General features: G+C 34.2%; 4 protein-coding genes across 8 annotated transcripts; 3 read left to right on the top strand and 1 right to left on the bottom strand.

Moving 5' to 3' along the window:
• The first annotated feature begins 147 nt into the window (after positions 1-147).
• On the top strand, positions 148-3,280 carry LOC112493132 (uncharacterized). Its single transcript, XM_048462378.2, has 6 exons — positions 148-457; positions 568-778; positions 1,357-1,513; positions 1,845-1,895; positions 2,060-2,152; positions 2,807-3,280. Exons 2-6 carry the CDS (start codon positions 591-593, stop codon positions 2,882-2,884), a joined length of 567 nt encoding a protein of 188 aa, XP_048318335.1. The 5' UTR covers positions 148-457; positions 568-590; the 3' UTR covers positions 2,885-3,280.
• Positions 2,994-8,007, bottom strand: LOC107428340 (uncharacterized). 2 transcript variants are annotated; one of them, XM_016038858.4, is made up of 11 exons: positions 7,722-8,007; positions 6,941-7,023; positions 6,724-6,859; positions 5,924-6,417; positions 5,790-5,837; positions 5,366-5,540; positions 5,156-5,268; positions 4,955-5,051; positions 4,603-4,822; positions 4,322-4,475; positions 2,994-4,180 (listed from the first exon to the last, which is right to left on the bottom strand). In XM_016038858.4, exons 1-11 carry the CDS (start codon positions 7,924-7,926, stop codon positions 3,764-3,766), a joined length of 2,142 nt encoding a protein of 713 aa, XP_015894344.2. In that variant the 5' UTR covers positions 7,927-8,007; the 3' UTR covers positions 2,994-3,763. The 2 variants fall into 2 exon arrangements, with proteins under 2 accessions (XP_015894344.2, XP_048318333.1); XM_048462376.2 differs by lacking the exon at positions 6,941-7,023 and having other exon boundaries at positions 7,722-7,861.
• A 1,436-nt stretch (positions 8,008-9,443) lies between these two features.
• LOC107428359 (uncharacterized protein At3g61260) lies at positions 9,444-12,876 on the top strand. The gene is made up of 3 exons (XM_016038882.4): positions 9,444-11,247; positions 11,440-11,521; positions 12,498-12,876. The coding sequence occupies exons 1-3, from the start codon at positions 10,418-10,420 to the stop codon at positions 12,705-12,707; spliced, it is 1,122 nt and encodes a 373-aa protein (XP_015894368.1). The 5' UTR covers positions 9,444-10,417; the 3' UTR covers positions 12,708-12,876.
• A 3,476-nt stretch (positions 12,877-16,352) lies between these two features.
• On the top strand, positions 16,353-20,433 carry LOC107428364 (cyclin-dependent kinase G-2). 4 transcript variants are annotated; one of them, XR_007237599.2, is made up of 7 exons: positions 16,354-18,712; positions 19,009-19,144; positions 19,249-19,337; positions 19,525-19,636; positions 19,721-19,827; positions 19,907-20,077; positions 20,150-20,433. XR_007237599.2 is itself a non-coding variant. In XM_048462637.2 (6 exons), exons 1-5 carry the CDS (start codon positions 16,980-16,982, stop codon positions 19,605-19,607), a joined length of 2,055 nt encoding a protein of 684 aa, XP_048318594.2. In that variant the 5' UTR covers positions 16,353-16,979; the 3' UTR covers positions 19,608-19,636; positions 19,721-19,829. The 4 variants fall into 4 exon arrangements, 3 of the variants coding, with proteins under 3 accessions (XP_048318594.2, XP_015894374.3, XP_015894373.3); XM_048462637.2 differs by lacking the exons at positions 19,907-20,077; positions 20,150-20,433 and adding an exon at positions 19,418-19,431 and having other exon boundaries at positions 16,353-18,712; positions 19,721-19,829; XM_016038887.4 differs by having other exon boundaries at positions 19,907-20,433.
• The last annotated feature ends 1,029 nt before the right edge of the window (positions 20,434-21,462 follow it).

Below are 21,462 nucleotides of genomic sequence, written 5' to 3'. Positions count from 1 at the left end.
AAACATTTATTTATTTATTTTTTTTTAAAGAAAAGAACAACATAGAAAATCCAATAGGGAAAAATCAGTTATGGACCAAATAATTGAAATAATATTTTGTTGCGGTATGGTTGGAAAAAGGGGCATTAACGTGAAGAAATAAAATTATAATCCCAAAGAGAAGAAGGAATGGTGGGGTATATACTGTAATGGTTTTGAAAAAAGGGAGGGCATATTCATTTTTTTCAATAAATTTTGATTCAGTTAGAGAGAGAGAGTGAGAGAGAGAGAGCAGCAAAGACCGTTAGTTACATAAGAACATTGAAGAAGCAACCAAAAGGATGCTTCCTGACCAAATACCCTTCAGGACTTCAATATATACGAATCAGTCCCTCCCTTCCTTCTTCTTCTTCTCCTTCCTTCCCTCTCTGCTCCTCCAAAACGCTCGTTTTGATACTATCTCTGCCTTTTTTCTCAGGTCGGTTTCCGCATTTTCTCGAGAATTTTCTTTTTTCTGTTTGTTTGACGAGAAATGACGATGTAATTCGGTTTTTTGTTTTTTCGTTTTTGTTTGTGTTGGGGGCGTAGTATTTGAATAATTCAATAAGAGAATGGAAGATATGACGACGACGACGACGACGACGACATCGATCCAAAACGCTGCGGCGGCAGCGGCGGCGGCAGCTGCTGCAGCTTCTTCTTCTTCTTCTTCTTCGTCTTCAATTCTTGCGAATTACCCTCTCATCTGTGCTCTCGTTGCGTTTGCAATTGCCCAATCTACCAAGTTCTTTACTTCCTGGTAACTCTCTCTCTCTCTCATTGTTTTCAATTGTTGGTCTCATGAAACGCCTTGAATTCGGATCTAACAGTTAACCAATTTTAGCTGTTTCTTGTACGCATTTCTCTCCAGAATCTAGGTTTCCTAATTGGCGTTTTCAAATTCTTGTTGTTGTGATTGTTTTGCAATATGCATTCCTTCTTTGCTTCTTGAGAATTAAATTGATCTTTTTCCCAATATATTGGTTGTATTGCTTTTCTGAATTATGTTTAGTAAATCAAGCTTAGTTTTTGATTAGTTTCCGCACATCTTTATCTGAATATGGTAATAAAGTCGGCAATTCTGACTTGTGCGCTAAGTTAAACAATATTCGTAAAACCCAATTAAAAACATAATTCTTCAAACCTAAAGAACCGAATTTTCCTTTTGGTTGACGTACGAATAACCCCCCGTAACCACAAATGGTTATAGACATAAAGGGTAACTAAACTCTTCAAATAATCTATTTTTGGATTTTGCATTTGTGATATGGTCCCTCTAAACTATATAATATGTAATTTTTATTTCCCGAGATTTCTTAAGGTTTCATAGATTTGCAGGTATAGGGAGAAACGATGGGATTTCAAGAAACTCGTTGGGTCTGGTGGAATGCCTTCATCTCATTCTTCAACTGTTACTGCACTTGCTGCAGCCATTGGATTCCAAGAAGGCTTTGGAGGATCAGTGTTTGCACTTGCATTGACCTTAGCATGTGTTGTAAGACTCATTCCTTTATTCCCTCTTTCATGTTGTTGTGATTGGAAGCTGAATAAAAATCTTTTTTAGTTCACGTTCCCTTTTAATTTCTGAGGACCTGATTCGTAGTTTGTTTAGGTTGTTAAAAATCTTGATGATTTTATTATATGATAGAATGCAGTACTTCTTACCATCTAAAATCTATGCATTAGGATGATAATTAAAGCCATAAGACACTTTCAAAAGATTCACGTACATTCTTTATTTTTTTTATTTTTTATTTTTTATTTTTTTTTTGTGAAGATTGTCCATGTTGTGGGAAGATTTCTGATGTATAGAATTTTGTTGGCAGGTGATGTATGATGCCACTGGTGTAAGACTACATGCTGGACGCCAAGCAGAGGTACATTTCTGGCTACTTTTTCATGTCTGTCAAGATTTGGTCTGAGAAATTGTCTGTTGTATTATACTTTTTGTTGCAAATATATTTTTATATGTTTGAAGTTCATGAACTTTTTTGTATTGAATGTGTTTGATATATTTACACTAGATATTCATGTTCTTCAGGTTTTGAATCAAATTGTCTATGAACTTCCTGCTGAGCATCCACTAGCTGAGAGCAGACCACTACGAGAACTTCTTGGACACACCCCTCCCCAGGTTTGCTGCATTGCTTTTAATTGTGTCTTATAACTTTTGGGAGAAGATTATGTATTATAATTAATGTTATTCTCATGATGAACCTATTAGTATATAAGGCAAGTAAAATGATATAACGTGAACCATTGGTTAATTGAATATAGTTCATTTAAACAATTTCTATCTTCCTAAATTATAAATATAATGCCTTGTAGTCTTCAAGGAATTAACACTGGCAAAATGGGTTAATATCTTTTTCCTTCAAAATGAAAGTTGTTAGTCTCTATCTCCAAACATATAGAGTACCTGCTATTAGACTTCTGGGTTTGAAACGTCAAAGGAAACAATTTTCCTTCAATTGGACTTCTATTAATGACAAGTGTGAAATATAATCTTGTGAAGAAGAACAAACTCATTGATTCTGACCCCATGATTAGATTTTTGAACACTTAATTTGCCATTAACATCATTATTGTATTTTACTTTTATCTTTGAAGGACTTTATGATGTGTTATAGTTTCTTTACTTTGGGGACAATATCATCTCTATCAATAATCGTTGTGATAGTTGTAGATCGATAATCCCTTTTAAACCATCAAAACATACCGTTAAGATTAGATGTGAAGTTATCTATGATGATTGCCATTTCTTTCTAAAACTCCACTCCAATTACAGGTAATCGCTGGTGGGTTGCTTGGAACTCTCACAGCAATTATTGGTCATTTGATTGTCATTACAAGTAGGCAAACTTGATATGGATATTGCCTTGTTAATACCACTTGCAGCAGCACCTCTGGGGGTTAAATCTCAAGTGACGCCTCTGGACATAATTACTAATGGAGAACATTTCGACATACATGGGTTCTTTTTTTTTTTTTTTTTTTTTTTTTTTTTTTTGGGGTTCAGATTTGGATAGAAAAAGCTTTTCTTGTCCATCATCCCGGTTAGCATATTCTTGCATTAGACTGCCTCTTATTTCTTGTGTAAAGTGGCACTGGAATGATATCATTCGATTGATTCAAAGAGTTTGTTCAGACTATTCAGATTCAGTAGCCTATGTAATCCAAGTAAAGCTTTAGGGGAGAATATGCTTGTAAAGTTTGCCACTGATGCATGAGATTTTCAATATAGAAAGAATTCTTCCAGCAACTTATTTTCTTTCTCCGGAAGATTGAATCAATAGAGAACTTCAGATCTTGTTATATTCTGATTTATATTTTCTCTTTATATTTCTAATATTCGAAAAAATCAAAAACAAAAAGCTAGTGACCAGTGACTACAGTATTTGTCCTTCCAAATGGATTCCTAGTTGGTAGTTTCATATGCTCTCAGTTAACCACAAATGAAGTGCTCCGCCACCAATACCATAGCAGGATTAAAATAACAGAAGAATATTAAACAACAACAACAATAATAATAATAATAATAATAAAACGTTTACAGATGCAAATTGCACCGGCTTTTGCATTAATATCCAATCTTTATAAAGATTGAGAAAGATTTAATCATTCTAAATCAATATATATATATATATATATATATAAATATACTAGGAACTCTTCCTGAGCTTGATTACATTCATTCCTTGACCCACTGTACCAAGTTATTTACGCCCATAACAAAGCATAATTCCTATCTATCCCCGACTTTGACACCCAAAACAACAGAAAATACTCTCTTCATTTCCTCTATAGGATCCCTATCAACTCCTGATTTGACACGCCAAGCAATGTGCTCATCAGGCCTAACCAAGATAGCTCCTTCTTTGGTCATCTTACAGATTTCCCACCAGGAAGATGAAGTGGGTGACTTCTTAACTTCCATTACATGCATATAATTCTGCCAAGGTGCCATTGGTACCTGATTTGCTACTTCAACTTGTTCAGTGGTACCAGCTGACCACATCACACATACCCTGATAGGAACTTTGAAATCTTCAGCCACTTTGAATGTTGCTCGAGCAAGGTTGTAAGATGACTCTGCAGGTGCTATGATGAGGAGAAACTCCACTTTATCTCCAGATACAAGATCTAGTGTTGAAATGATTTCCTACAAATAATGCCATAAATTAAGTTGCATCATGGAAGGAAAGGAGGCAAGGAAAATCCGTGCAAAATCATCTCAAATGTTTTCACCCCCAAAGACACTGTAAGCTAAGATTTTAGGGGGAAAGAAGAATTGACAGCATACCTGACTTGAGGAATTTGACAATATCCTTACATACATGTGGGGTAGCCTCGAACCTGGATTTGCATTTGGAATATAATCCCTCCGACGACCAGTAGGTGCTTCTGGAGTAGCTAGTGTACTATCAGAGTCAGGAACAAGTGCTCCTTCAAGGTACCTAAAACAGTGAGCTTGAATAAGACACAGACTCTAATTTGACCAACAAGTCCGAGAATTTATCAAATTGAAGTCGAATTCCAAGAATTTGTAAAGCAGCTGTAACCTTTATAAATGAAACGAGATACCTGAAGCCAAGATCCTCTGCAGGGAACTGGAGTTGAAGGCTCTTTCCCTCTTTGAATATTCGTCTTAGATTAGCAAGCCTTGAAGAACCAAGTGGATTGTTTTCATTCAAAAGTGTTTCAGAGAGCTGTGCACGGCCAATTGTGAATATTCCATCCAAAACTTTTCTCTGTAATCCAGATGGTAAAACAGAACCAACTCCATCATTAATTATTTTGTGCACTGCAAATCAAGAAAGGAAATTAGGAGTTTTTTGTCACTAGGAAACAAGGAAAAATCATGACAACTTGCCATGTGAAAGCTTTACTCATAGAGTATTAAGACACAAAAGTAAGATTGAAAAAAACTAATTACCTGAGTTTGCAACTGTTGGATCAAGACCAAGTGTAGCAGGAACTGCCATGGCTGCTTTAAAGTTTTGAATGCTAAGTGCAGTGTTGAAAATGGCAATCTGACAAGAATGTATCATCGTGTCAACAATCACTCTGATTTTACGAATATATATATATATATATATATATAACATCATGAAAGTGAAGAAGATAAAACTAATACCGGCCTACGTTCCCTTTCATAAGTACTAAGCATTGAAGATGGTGCAATACCCTTTACTACAGAAGCTATTTTCCAGGCAAGATTATGTGAATCCTGAATTCCGGTATTCATCCCTGCATAAATAGTTAATCACAGATATAAATCAATTATATTTAAAAGCTACAAGGTCACAAACATTATGCCTCACAAACAACAAAAAAAACTACTAACCAAATCCACCAGCAGGAGGGAATCGATGAGCAGCATCACCAGCAAGTATTAGTCGGTTGTTACAAGATAGAAACTTCTCAGCAACTTCCGCATGCATCACCCAAGGTTTCACATCAATAACATCTATGTCTCCTAGTTCTCGACCAACCAATTTGAATATTAGCTTCTCACATATCTATAAGATGTTAAATTTACCAAATAAATTATTCCAAAACTTGAGTAGATATATATATACATATATATATATATATATATTAGCATCATTTCCACTGTGCCTTGCAAATCCCAAGCATGCTTCCCACACATATTGCACCCAAAGATACGAATAGCCTTTTTGAAATATTCTTCACCGCACAAACAGGAAACAGGATACAAAAGAAAATTCTTCATACAACACGCGATTCTGTATTGAATGGGAAAATACCTTGGGATTGAAATCTTCAATACTTTGCTGAGGTGGATAGAATGGTGTCTGAAAGACAATAATATATTATCAAAGAATTTGCATATTTAAACTGAAATGAAGCTTTTCAAAAGAAAAATAAAAGCCAGTATCACCTGTAAAACAAATTCCCCTTGGTCGAGATCATGAGCGACAAGAACCCCTATGGCTTCAGTGTTGAAAATAAAGAACAACATACCGGGTCTCTCATTCAGCAAGTAATGTCCAAGATCTCTGCTCAAAAAATGGACGCTTACGAGCTTTTGCAAGTCTCTTTCCCCTTTCATATCTATTCCTGCAAGCTTTCTTACAGTACTTCCAGCACCATCTGTACCAACAAGGATATTACATTCAATGTCCCTCTCCATATATTTTCCATCCTTGAGAAAAGATGCTGTTACACTAACAAGATTCTCAGTGACATTGATCGATACACACTCATGCCCCATTAATATTTGCCTTTCCTGGGGGATCCAATGGTCAAGGCTTTCCAAGCATTCAGGCAAAGAAAACTGGAAGCTAAGCTCTTCAAGCTGTTTAAGAAGTAACCTTATCAATTTGTACTGAGAGAAGTGTGCAACAGATATGGGGCTCACAACTTGCTGAAAATCTGTTGATAAATGCAACCAGAATGTAAATGCTCACTTTTATAAGTATATTAAAATATTATGTAGCCTGCTTATAAGAATGCAGATGCATAAACCATTAACCTCACAATTCTAAGTACTGCAATGGCCTTTAATGGTCAGAATATCATGTGATCTAATCTCCGAGGATGACTTAAAAGCTGCCTTCTAACTTCTAAGTGGAAAAAGATTGAAAAAATAAACAGATAAACTGCACCTTGAGGTACTTAAAAAGCTGCCTTCAAACTTCTAAGTGGAAAAAGATTAGAAAAGTAACAGATAAACTGCACCTTGAGGTTGCATATGGTCCACCAATCCAAGAATTGAACCAGAGAGTGAAGTACAATATATGAACTTTCTCCATAATTCCACTGGTGGCTGGGACCTCTGAATTTCCTCAGCCAAGCCATCCAATTTGCGGAACACCTAATAATAACACAATACAGATGAAGGCTTATTCTTCCAAGTAACCCATAGAATTTTATTTTCTGCGTAAGAAAAATCAACCTCCATGGATCGATTGTTGATGAAATGTGCCTGTGGATGTTCGGAGAAATTCCTGCTTTTCTCTAAGACCGCACATTTGACCCCTATGGAGGCAACATGATACAAAATACTTCTCTATCATCCAGTCCAACTCATCACAAATATAGCAATTTTCAACAACCTAACACGTAATATTATGGAAGATAATATATATATATTGATATACATATATATGTATATATATATATATATATATATAAAAGATAGAGACCATTATGAAATGCATCATCCAGAAAAGTAGTAATAATGGGCGATATGAAAAACAAGCAAACAAACATTTTCTGTTCCATGACTCAGAATTCCTTGCTATAAGAAGGCAAATACTCTCCCTCAAGCAACTTCAAAATTTAAAAACCTTAACATATCCAATATCACAACTCATAGATTCCAGCTAAAATACCAAACAATCACAAGCATTTCGAAGATGATAAGCATATATATACATATATATATATATACACCAACTAGACAAAGTACTTCAGCACAATAGCAATAAAAAAATGCCAAACTTCCACTGGCTATATAAGCAAAATTTCATAATACCCAATTGGAAAAAAAAAATAAAAATTCGAGGAATTTAAAATACAATAGATTTGAAGTTGAAATGAAAACGTAGTAGAATTCCAAAAAACTTCCTTATCAATCCCTATTGTTTTTGGGCAATTAAAAGAAGTTTTTAGGAATTGGAAAAAGTAAAAAAAAAAAAAAAAAAGAGAAGACAAAGTTTGGAATAAGAATATACCCAATTTAGTTAGAAGTATAGAAAGAACAAGACCCACAGGACCCGCGCCAACAATCAGAACCGGAAGCACCGTATCATTGCCATTGATGAAAATCTTCGAGTCTGAAAAGGATCTCCTTTGAATGTACCCAAATGGGTACGCTTTCATTTTGGCATTTAATCTTAATCGGCCACTAAACCTCTTGAAAACCCCTAGAGATCCCATGCCTCCCAAAAACCGAAATGAAGTTTTATTAGAGCGTCACCATTTTATTAAGCATGAAGAAATTAAAATAGAACCAACTTGGCAGTTATGAGTAACACTGACACTGATGGTTCGTCGGCTTTGTTTAGTGGAGGAGTTCCGCCCAATGCCTAACCCGATTGACAGATGCCCAACCTTCGTTTGGCCCCTTTTGGATGTATCTTGGGCCATAATACCGAGTTCGACTAGCCTTCAGATGAGCCCAATGATTTGGGTAAGGGAATAGTTATAGCCCACTTAGTTTCACTGACCAACCAAGCTCAAAACGGGTCAGTCTCTTATGAGTTCAATCAAGGTTCTGAGCTGAGTGTGTGTGTGTGTGTGTGTGTGTGTGTGTGTAGCCTATCATGCAGTTCACCAAATAATACATTAGTCTTAAAGCCCCATGATAAAAACAAATGGAATCCCACTGGGATGTTCCATGTTCGAAAATGACCAAGTTACTTTCTTGATTAGGTTTGGTAATGTATCATATTAAATTGTATTCATGTCGTGTTATATCATATTTGTGTGGAATTAAATTAACCAAAATACTATTCGTTAAGTTTTTGTGTGAAAATAAATAAATTTGAACCAATTTGATAAATTCTTCTGTAATCTCTCGTCCAACCCATTAATCTATTAATAATAAATATAAATTTAAAAATTTAAATTTTATTTATCTTTGAAATAATAAAATAATATTTTTTTATAAAATTACAAAGGTTCTTGTTTATTTTTAGATTTTTTAAAAATTAAATTAAAAAAATAAATTAATACATATTTAACAATAAATTAAATAATTTTAATATTATAAAACTTATACAATTACCAAAATATCCATATTTAATGGGTTTAATGGATTTATCTGTGTATCATGTTTCACCCATTAAAATTTATTAATTTATTAGATGATATTAATATAAATCCGATACAATATCATTAATTCAAATTCATAAATTATTATATATATTCGTATCGTATTATTATGATGTATGAGATTTTACCAGTCCTATTCCCAATGTTGCATTGGCATATGAGGCATGGTTTAAAAAAAATAAAATAATAATAATAGCCTAAGCTTCCCGGTCTAACTTATGTCCAAAAGAAAACAGCCATAGAAATAGAGGCATGAGAATGTAAAAAGAGTAGCACATAAATGTACATGAATGTAGACGTACTATCATTAATTAAGTAAAATGTACCACCATACAATAGACATATGCAGATGCGGGCCTGAGGCCCATCCTGACCACGTGAAAAATCCAGAAACCACACATCATCATCCACCATCCATTTTTTTCACCAATCAAATCTCTCTAACTCACCCCGACATAGTCACTGATCAAACTGACACTCAGAACGATACTGCACCGTCCACGTGTCACCTATTTAATATGTCTAACAGCCTACCGACCGTTAAAAGGACAACCGTATTCAAAATGGAAAAACCCTCTTTTCTTATTAGTCTCTTTGGGAGGAGTACAATATTTTTTGTGCGTGTGTGAGGCACTCAGAAAAAAAGGAAAAAAAAAACTCTTCCCAAGATTCCGTTGTGAGTGATTTGTGAATGACGACTTGAAACCCACCTGCATTGGCTTTATTTCTGTGTAATAATATTCCACCGATTCCCATGTAAACATATAGTACTTTAAGCTTCTTTTTTTTTTTTCTCGTTTTTGCTATATATCACTGCCACATGTTGGTTGGTTCAAGTCTCAACCATGCAATTTTTAAACGTTTAATGGATCTGAACCTAATCTCTACTACCTCTGCAACTCTCAAAATTCCATGTGTTTTAAGGTATTCTTTATTTCACTACCCAAAGCTCTCGTCTGCAAAACCCACCTGGCATTTTTGCTTGTTTTTGGTTTTTTCCCATCATTTGGTTTTCTAGGAAGGGCTAGGTTTTATGGGTTTTAATTTTGAAGATTAGTTATATCATTCTGGATAAAACACCATATGGGTCCCTTGCTGCAGTGTTGCAGGAAGGCTCAGATATTTTTGTAGTTTTCTGTGGAAAATTATTTTTGGGTTTTTGTTTGATAGAACAATTTTGGCCATTGGATCTTAATTACTTGAAAAAGTATACCGTATGCTTTCTCTATCTTGTAGTTAGGAAGGTTTTTAGATTCATTTACGGAGCCTTATCATTTATGGTGAAGAAAATTCATTTTTCACTTCTTTGTTGAGCTTTCAATGTTATAGTCCTAAGTGGGTTGGTATACCCATAAGTGGCCAGTAGTAGTCTTTGTGGGGGCATAGACTAGGACTAGTTCTTGTCTAGTAGATCTGTTTCTGTAGCAGTCTAGAGATCTAAATGTGGATAACAACTTAGAGCTTCCAAGATTGTATTTGGACGATATTGGTATATATTCTTGGGAATCTACTTTAGGATAACAGAAAATTGAAAATTTGTGTATAGTTTGGGCGGAAGAAAAAGATTAAAGTGCTTTGTTGTGGGGGTAAAAAAATGAGATCCATAGAGGACAAAGGATGCTATAATCATGGTCCAACGAAGGAGGTTTCAGGTGGTAGTGATTTGAGCTTCGAGTTTCAAAAAGGAAATGGAGGAGGTAACCGAACTTCTCATCATCGAACAGCCTTGGGAAAACCAACACCTTCCAAGTGGGATGATGCACAAAAATGGCTGGTTGGGTTGTCAAGAGGTGGAGGAGGAGGAGACAAGAACCAATCCAAAAACAAGCCTCGAAATTCGAACGCCGATGATCTGAGACTCATTGCTCCTGTGCCACAGAAAGAGCAGGATTACTCAAGTGAAGAAGATGAAGTAGAAGAAACAGGAAATGGATGTGCTGCTTCTTCAATTGCATCTCAATATGATGTTGAAACAAAGAAGGTTGATTGTAATGAGTCAGTTTGGAGGATCAATAAGCCAATGGCAAACTCGATGTCAGCCGTTAGATCAATCTGTGTGAGGGATATGGGGACAGAGATGACCCCTATTGCAAGCCAAGAGCCTTCAAGAACTGCTACTCCTATCAGAGCCACATCTCCTATACCTAGAAGCCCTATATGTTCGGGATCTTCTACCCCCGTTAGGTGCCAACATGGGATGCAAAATTCTGAGGGCTACCAGACATGTCAAATACAAAATGAAGGTAGATATGAGGCTAATGTTCCTGGCAGCAGAGGAGATGGTTCAACCAGAAGGTATGCAGAAGAATCAGCTAACTTCAAGAAGGCTGAAAACCAGAACTCAGATCAGGCTGGAAAACTGAACCCCCTCGAAACACGAGCAATAGCTTGGGATGAAGCCGAACGTGCCAAATACATGGCGAGGTGACTGGATCATTACTCTTTTCTTTGACTACTTTTACTAGTTAATAAGGCAGAGTTAGTAAGATTGTATTTTGTAACTAAAATTATTGAAATTTAGTCCATGTGTTTAGATTAGAGGCTATCAAGGCCTTAAAATTTGATGAAGAGCTAGAGATGTGATACTGATACATTTCTATTTGTAAAATTTTGTAGGTATAAGCGTGAAGAGGTGAAGATACAGGCCTGGGAAAATCATGAGAAGAGGAAAGCTGAAATGGAAATGAGAAAAATGGAGGTAATCCTCTTTTCCAGACTCAAATTTCCTTAACATTCTATGACAAAACTTGCTACAATGTAGCATATATATATATATATATGTTCTTTGCTCCGTAGTTTCTTTTTATGACCTTATATAGATTCTTGATGTTGAAGGAATCTCTTTTCCCATTGTGTTTGCAAACCCTGAATTTCACAGAAATGCCTCATTTTTTTTTTCTTTGGGACAAGGATTATGTTGGAGGATACACAGTATATGATTTCTCCAAACTAGTATTACTTGGAGAATAATTCAAACTCAAATCCAAATGGTGGACGAATCTTGTTTTTATCTCCTTTATTACAACAAAAAGAACCAACATTAGCATAGATTTCTTTCTGCAACAATAGAAGAAAAATGCAGAACTAATCCCAGCAGCAAAAAATTCCTGTTCTCTAAAATTTCTGTTTGCAGAATCATGTAATATTTAAACATACTTATCATAGATCCTTTCTTGGCAGTAACAAGATTTACTGCTTATAAAACCTCTAAAAATAGTGGATTGATACAAACATATAAGGGCGGAACAAGTTATACGTTGCTTGCTGGTCTTGCTGGTGACCTCCAAAAGATGTTTATCATTGTGCTTGCAAATGGCTTAGAATTTTTCCAGGCATGTTTAAAGGAATTCCTGCATATAAAGCATCCAATGGCCAAAATATATCTCTGTTTAGTTGAGAATATACACTCCTGACTCTTCCAATATCACTGATAGTAATTAGTTTCTGGATTTATTGGAACATAGCAGTAGCATTAGTCTCCCCCCAAACCCAAGTAGATTCGGTCCTTATTGGGAGGAAGAGGCTGGTGGTTGAGGGTCTAGAGTATGATATACTTGTTTCAGCATGGTGTTCTTGTTTATATACATACATATATATATATTTGGGTAAAAGTTGGAATTTGCACAGAGTTATTTAGTTTTATAACTGGTTAATTTTTTGGGTTCTGTCAAAAGGTGAAAGCGGAGAGAATGAAAGTTAGAGCACAAGAAAAAATGACAAATAAACTAGCAGCAACAAGAAGAATAGCTGAAGAAAAACGTGCAAATGCAGAGGCAAAACTGAATGAGAAAGCTGTAAGAACCTCTGAAAGAGCAGATTATATCAGAAGGACTGGTAATCTGCCCTCTTCATTCTCTTTCAAATTACCTTCGCTTTGCTGGTAGCCACCAGAGCCAAAAAGCTGCATTGCCTGATTTTCATATTTAGTTATGTATCTGCCACCAGTTTATTCTCTTGTCTTTGACAACTTTTTCAATATGTATATGTCTGAGCTTTAATGAATTCTTTCTGGTATTTTGCCATAAATGCTAAGGTGATGCTTGGTTGCAGAAAGAGATCTCTTTTATCCTTCATTAATGCACAAAAATTAAATATAAAGTAGGTATAAGATTCACAGATTTAAAATTGAATATAAATTAGGTGTAAGATTCACAGATTTAAAATTCATATTAGATTTGTAAATTTAAAAAAAAAAAATCATATGAGATATTGTTTTAAACCAATTAATTTTACAAATAAAAGCTTCTAAAATTCACAAATCAAATATTACTACAAAACAATAATATTTTTCACTAATTTTATCTTCCTCCTCTTGCACACAAACCAAAATCTCTGTTTTCGTGGCCGTTCTCCATCACAAAACAAAGTAATAAAAAAATAAAAATAAAAAAAATGATGCCAACAAGGAAGAAGATAAAAAACGGGGAGACCAAAAATGGACCTAGACAAAACGCCCACTCTCCTTTACGTATATACCCACCCACCCACACACACACACACACACACACACACATATATATATATATATATATATGTATAACATACGTTGTAGAATTTTAATATTTATAATTTTCTTTATATATATATATATATATATATAGAGAGAGAGAGAGAGAGAGAGAGTAGAATTTTGACATTTATAATTTTTTATGCTTTTATATTCCCAATTTTGTGGCTTAAAAAAAAATTCTGCCAAAAAAAATGCTTTAAATTAACAATATATATATATATATATATAAACATATGTAACTAATTAATAATTCCCTCAAGAAAGCTAATTAATAATTAGTAGAACCAATTTCAGTATAATGTATAATCTGTGTGATATAGCTTTTATTCCACAAATTTTCTAAATATTTTGTGTGCTTTATTGATTGCAAATATACAGTGATTTACAGAAAAAAAAAAAATCAGTTAAAATATTCGATTATCGCTGAAAAATGAATATACTTTTAATATCGAATCAAGATCAATTAGAACATATACACGCACCTTCTCTTGTTGTGGCTTTAATTTTGTTTAGGTAAATAGGGTGATATGGCAGTGGTGGGGCGACGAAGGAGATTTTCGTCTGGCAGATATACTCTGTAAATAAAAAAATATTATTTAATCTCCACTCGAATATATTATGTAAATAGAAATTATTATTTTTTAATTTTTTATACATTTAATTATGAGTTTCATTATTTATTTATTTTTTTCTTTTGACCATAATGAAAATAATAATACTTCAAAAATATAATTTTAAATAATTTTGTTTTTTCATTTTTAATAAATCAATAAAAATAATAAATGGTAAATATAGCAGTAATGGAAAAATGCACCAATCCAACCTTTTATATATATATATATATATATCTGGAGCCGTAAAATTAGATTGAATAGTGCATTCCACTCAGCTTTTATATTTGTAAGCTTTTATACTATAGTACATAGTTATGATCTGACGTCTATCAGCTTTTATATTTGTAAGCTTTTATACTATAGTACATAGTTATGATCTGACGTCTATGATACTATTAAAAAATATTTTTTTTTCCATAGCTAAAAAATAAAAAGAACATGAATATAGACATGATACAGTACAAACAATGTCATGCTGAACATGAAAGATATAATGGATTGTGCATGCATAGAGATGACATGGTACAAACAGTGTCATGTTGAACATGAAACATATAATGGATTGTGCATGGACCTTCAAAATTAGCCCATAAACACTAAATTTGGTATGGAGCCATTATAGGCCAGAACATGTATGAGCACGTAATAGTCACCATATTGAATAATTGTATTAAAATATGTCATTTTAAATAATTATTAGATTTAGAATCTGTAATTATTAACTATTATATTGTTAAAAATTAATAGATAATAACTATGTTTGATGATTGTGATTATAAGTTAATAAGAGATGAACAAAAAAATAAACAGAAAAAAATGTATTAGAATTAATAAAAAATTTAAAAAAAAGAGAAAGAAAGAAGAAAAAAACTAAAACTGAATTTAGGTTGTGGAAATAAAATGAGGGGGCACTACATGCATTTACAATTTGGCTATTTAATAAAAATTAATTATGTTAAAAAAAAAAAAACACCCAAGTCTACATATACAATTTGTAAACATATAAAATTGCTTTCAATTGTCTTATATAAACATTTTTAATTTTTATTTGTTTCACCATTTATGTTCATTTTTTATTTTGTAATTATAATTTTCTTCCTAAAATGTTGTAAAAATTTAATTTTATTCATCTATTAAGTTAATTAGTTGGTTTTTCATTTAATATATTTAGCTTATATAATATATTATTTATTATTTATTGTATCACAAATTTATAACAATTATTATAAGCATATAAGAGATTAATTATTTTTCATTCATTATATAGAAATTTGTATGGAGCGGCGCATTGGCTTGAGTGGCGGTAGCGACAAAATCAGATATGAAGTAACATCAACATAACACTCACTTTTTATAAAAATAAAATATTTTGACATAAAAAAATATAAAATATATTTGGATATTACAGAAATAAAAACGCATTTACCATAAATTTTAATGAATTATTTTCTTTTTTAAGAAAAATAATATAATAATATGTTTCGAATCTTTATTGCATCCCATATATTTGAAATATATCTAAAATTGAATTGAATAAATAAATATATTTAGCAAACGTTCACTTTGAAACTACTCTCCATGATTTTTTTATTTATATTTATGTGTATTTCACAATTGAATTAATTTAAATATGACCTTCATATAAGTTATATCAAACATATCTCGATTTTATTTTAAATATTATAAATATAAATGCTTTCTATCCGAGGGACAAACTCTCTCTCATTTTGATCATGCAGATGAAATTTAATAACAATAATAAATAAAATGATCCATATAAAATGGTCATTCAGCACTAAATTTTTGAATTTTTTTTTATAACCTATATAATATTTTTTGAGGTAATTATAACTATACAATAACTAAAGTCTAATATTTCTCAAAACAATCAGTCACATTAGTAGTATTTGTTATATTGTAGTTTGATAGTATGATTGGTTTTTAGTATTAATTTTATTTTTTATTTTTTCTATGTAAATATTTATAATTTATTTATTTTAAATATTACTTAACAGTAATTATGGCATCTAAACTAATACAAATTTAAAAGAGAACAAAATATATAAAGATTAGATTATACATAATTTCAAATTAGATTAATTCTTAATTTTTTTTCTTCTTTAGTTATTTAAAATGTTTAACAAACTATAACAACTAATTAGCACTTAAAAGACAAACAAATTACACATAATTAACCAAAAAAAAAAATAACACATTTTTTTTTTCTTTTTAATATCATCTCGCATGATTGAAAAAATGGAAAAGTCCTAGACTGGACTATTGCCGCTGGGGATAGATTTGTAATATCAAAGTTTAGTGGGGACTGCATTGAGATTTAAAATATATAAATATATATATATATATATATATATGTATTATTTTTTTTGGGCCCAAAAAAAAAAAAAAAAAAAAATCTATCAAAAATAAAATTTTAAAAAAATTAAAGCGAAATAAAAATCGAAAGCGATCATTAGGCAAACCGAACTCCAATCCCATCGAAAGCTTTCTCTACCCATCATCGATTGAGGGCTTTTCTCTCTAAGGAGCTGGAGCCGCCTACTTCTTCCTGTTATCGGTAAGCCTTTACTTATCTCTCTGTCTAACCCTATCTCTCACATGGCAGGCCGAGAATTGTTCCTTTTTGCTATCGATTTCTAGGGTTTCTTTTCTGCCCTCCATCTTTGAAAGTTTTCGGGTTTTGCTTCCGATCGCTTCGAGAAATAACGTATCGTCGCTGCGTAGCACCACTGTTTGAAGACCCGCGTTTTACTATTTTTCTTTTTCCTTGTTTTGGATGTATACTGCTTGATTGTTTTAATCTCGTTGTTGTGTTAGATCGGAAGGTGTTCTTTTGGATTGGGGTTTCATTTTTAAATTTTTTTTTTCTTAGAGTTGTGGTTTTTAGTTATGAAATTGGGGAAAATTGGTAATTTGTTTGGGTTGTAGGATTAGGTTTTACTAGTTTAATTGATTTGGGGATTAGGGTTTATTTTTGCTTTGGTCGTTTAGAGCGAGCTTTTAGATTCATATACATGGCGGCTGGTAGACACAGGGTTTATCGCGACAACGAGATTAGGGACAGGGAGTCAAAATTTGAATTGTCAAGGCGGGATTTTGCTACTGCCAAGGAGGATTATGAACGGACCAGAAATGGTAATCGTGACATGGAAAGGGGTCGAGTTCGGGATGTAAGAGATAATAATGGTAGGGTTAGACAGAAGGATGTTAAGGAGAAAGAAGGGATAAATGGCGGGTATCGTGCATCTTCAAGTAGAAGTAATTCAGGTAGTAGTAGTGGTGGGATTGGCAGTCGTGGGCCTAAGAGATGTGGGTTCACAGTCAAAGCTGTGGATAGAGAGCCAGGTGAATTATCTAGTGAGAGTGGGTCTGATGATGCCATTGAATCCGAATTGCAGCTCAAAGAATCTGAGGTTCAGAAAGTAGTTGAGAATGGAACTACTAGGTCTCCTGCAGAGAAGAAAAGGAAGTTCTCTCCTATCATCTGGGATAGAGATGACAATGAAGTCAGTAAATCAGCTAAAAGTAGGATTACCACCGCAGCTAATGCTCTTCCTCTGCCGCCACCCCTGCCTAAGGTGTATCGTCAGTCTGTTATTCCAGATGGCAGTGTACAAATATCTCCAATAAACAACAGCCGGAATGAAGATCTTCAATCTTCTTCTCCAGTTAAGCCTCCAGTTGAACTTGACACCATTGATACTTTAGTTGACTCTCCTGTTGGGTTGTCTTATGTGTCGCCGGGGCAGAATTGGGGGAATGATCAAGAAGCAGAGCAATTAGAAGATGATGATTATGTTCCAACCCATAATATATCATCTTCCAGGTGGGCAGCGGGAAATAACTCTCCTGGTGATGAAGGTGAAATTTTGGAGGATGAGGAAATGCCTAAAAGGAGGAAAATGATCCTTCCAGAATCAGTAGAAACCAGTGCTCGTAACAGGTCATTGACTCCTGAGCTGGGGGAGCTTAAGAGAGATGGCTCTGAACGGGTGAGAGCAAGGTCATCTGAATCTGATGAACGGGGAACTGGAGCTAGATCTTCGAGTGGTGATGATTACCCCGATAATGATTCAGAGAAGCAAGACTACATGGAGGTTGATGAGGAACAAAATCGAAATGATAGCAGTCTTAGTCGGTCAGATACTGATTCAGAGGATGAGGATGATTCTCGTGAGACACTGGAACCTGCAGCTCCTCCACAGAGAAGTGTAGACATGCTTCAGGGCTGTAGAAGTGTTGATGAGTTTGAGAGACTTAACAAGATAGATGAAGGCACATATGGTGTTGTATATAGAGCTAGGGATAAGAAAACTGGTGAAATTGTGGCCTTGAAGAAGGTGAAAATGGAGAAGGAAAGAGAAGGCTTCCCATTGACTTCTTTGAGGGAGATAAACATTCTTCTTTCTTTTCATCACCCATCAATTGTTGATGTTAAAGAAGTAGTGGTTGGAAGTAACCTTGACAGTATTTTTATGGTTATGGAATACATGGAACATGATCTCAAGGGACTTATGGAGACGATGAAACAGCCATTTAGTCAGAGTGAAGTTAAATGCCTTATGCTTCAACTATTGGATGGCATCAAGTACCTTCATGATAATTGGGTCCTTCATCGGGATTTGAAGACGTCAAACCTGCTTTTAAATAATCGGGGTGAGTTGAAGATCTGTGACTTTGGGTTGGCTCGTCAGTATGGGAGCCCGTTGAAACCATATACTCATTTGGTTGTTACTCTTTGGTACAGGTGAGTTTCAATCACACGTTGTCTTAGCCTTCCGTTTATTTGTTTATTTTTACAGATAGTTCTTGTGATTAGTTGTTTAGTCCATCTTTTATCATATCCCCTTGCTCCATTTTTTTATCATCACATATAAATTTTTCTCCTGATAGGTGGTTCTCATTTTGTTGGTCTTTTGATTTTATGTTTTGCTGTAGGAAGTTTGATCTTTATGTATAGTTGATCTCTGTTACTTACCAGGTATTTATTGTATCTTCCTTGATAGGTTAAGTTATTAATATTCTTTTCTATTGATTCTTCAGAGCACCCGAGCTTCTGCTGGGAGCAAAACAATATTCAACTGCAATTGACATGTGGTCATTGGGTTGTATTATGGCTGAATTATTGTCAAAAGAACCACTATTCAATGGGAAAACTGAATTTGATCAACTTGACAAGGTTAATCAAATTAGTTAATTTAGATTGATCTCTTACAAACTTGTTAGCTGGTCACAGATTTTATTAATAATGTATTGTTTGTTTGAATTGTATGATGGGTGCAGATTTTTAGAACCCTCGGCACACCAAATGAGACGATTTGGCCTGGTTTTTCCAAGTTGCCTGGGGTGAAGGTCAATTTTGTCAAGCATCAGTGAGTATCCTTATCTTTTTAGATTTAGTTTTAACTTTGGCACAACTATGGTGTTCTTATTATTGCTGCTGTTTTCCCAGGCTTCCAGCTTTGGGTGATTCTGACCTGGCTGTCTGGCCCCCCGTGGTGACATTTTCAGTTAGACAACTTCTTATGTATGTATTGACCGTTGACCTGTGTCTTGCAGGTATAACCTTCTGCGTAAGAAGTTCCCAGCAACATCATTTACTGGATCCCCAGTTCTCTCGGATTCTGGATTTGACTTGTTGAATAAGCTTTTAACTTATGACCCTGAGAAGGTAATTTAATTATCCTGAATTGCCTTGCTTGGATATTGATGTTAATGATGTTATAGTGCTTATACAGACCTGTGTTCTCTACAGAGAATTACAGCTGAAGCTGCTCTGAATCATGAGTGGTTCCGTGAAGTTCCTCTTCCCAAAACTAAAGAGTTCATGCCTACTTTTCCGGCTCAGCATGCTCAAGACAGGTATTTTGATCACTGAATTGTTTGGATATTCTTTCCTACATTCAAACACATCAATTTATGAATGTTTTTGTTCCAATAGACGTGTGCGAAGAATAATGAAGAGTCCAGACCCTTTGGAAGAGCAACGTAGAAAGGAGTTGCAGCAGGGGGAACTGGGAACTGGTGGTGTGTTTGGCTAAGAGACACTGTTGATCAGTGGTTTTAATCTCTATTCTGTTGTTTACAACACTGACTATTGGACATGGCTGAGGTGAGAGATATGCCTTGAACGGAAGTTGCAAACATTGTATGTTAGACGATCATTGGTGCTGTTTTTTAGCAGGCACTTCCTGGTGATGTTGGTGGGAGATATGTACTCTTTGCCTCCTGTCAACCATATTGTTGCAGGTTAACTTTGTTCTTCAGGTTTGGTCATCTTATAGAACTGCACATGTGACACTGCTTCACTGTCAGGTGTTGCATAATTGCCTTACAAAAATGAAAAATTAGTTCCAGCTGAAACTTGTGTATGTAACATAATTTCATTGGTACATTGTAAACAATTCTCTTTAAATTTGGTTTTAAGTATCAAAGCTATCAGTTATATTAGAACATATTTAATATTCATATTGTGTTTGCAAGAGGCGGTTGGTGTGAAGTGGAGAGGACGTTCTTTGCTTTTCATTGACGAAGATTTTGACAGTAACCATAGTACTATCAAAGGTAATTTGTTAATTTAATATCTAGATATTTTAAGGGGTCACGATTGTGCTTCTGGTTGGTGAGGAGTGAGGTGCTTTTAATATGGACTTGTAGCATATCCTAACAGTAGTGATATGGGTTTAGTTATTGATGTAGTGACTAACTACTTCCACAAGTCACTGCTAATTTGGATGGAGAGAATTTCGGAAGGGTGATACTATGGATATTGTAACGACTCATGAGTTAGTCATGAATCCATTAGGAAATCAACACATACTATAGTGTGGTGTTCCCAAGTGTGTTGCTGTGTTACAAACTGATTGTCACTGAGGTTTCAGTGCTCTTTATAATGGATCGAGCTCTCTGTCTCTCTTTCTCTCGCTCATTCTCTTCTAAATCTATTTTTTTTTTTTTTTCCCAACTCTATAGATGTATAAAATAAACTGATCCCACTCTTAACTTTACGAAGGATGGCCCTCATTAATATAACCATCTAATATGTGGTCATCTTTTATTCTTAAGTTGTATGTGGTCCTTCCTGTCCTCTTTCTTTTATTTTTATTTTTTTAACTGAATAAATGAATTTTGTTTCAAATTCTGTTTGCAATTTCAATAGTGTTCAAATTTGATCATAATTGCAAATTAGCTCCCAGTGTTTCTAGGTAGCCAATTATCTCTTTTACAAAGAAAATGATGTGTTTAGCAAAGAAGGCTTCTCATTGAACTTTTGAAATGCATGTTTGTGAGCTTTGATTTTTCCTATTGTGTTTGCCTTTTTGTTGGGGAAGGAATGACAAATTCTCTATGTTTACCTTATTGCTGTAGTCTATGAGTCTTTCTTCTGTTTTTAAGTTTCTGATAGTTAAAACCAACCCACCTGATCTTTATTCTATACTATATGGTACGAAGCATCCATATTTTGATTGCTTTTATGGCGCTTTTAATACGTAGTGA

Source organism: Ziziphus jujuba, chromosome 12 (assembly GCF_031755915.1).
Source record: "Ziziphus jujuba cultivar Dongzao chromosome 12, ASM3175591v1".
Lineage (NCBI taxonomy): Eukaryota > Viridiplantae > Streptophyta > Magnoliopsida > Rosales > Rhamnaceae > Ziziphus > Ziziphus jujuba.
The sequence above is the reverse complement of the archived record's forward strand: the minus strand, read 5'-3'. Positions and strand labels throughout refer to the sequence as shown.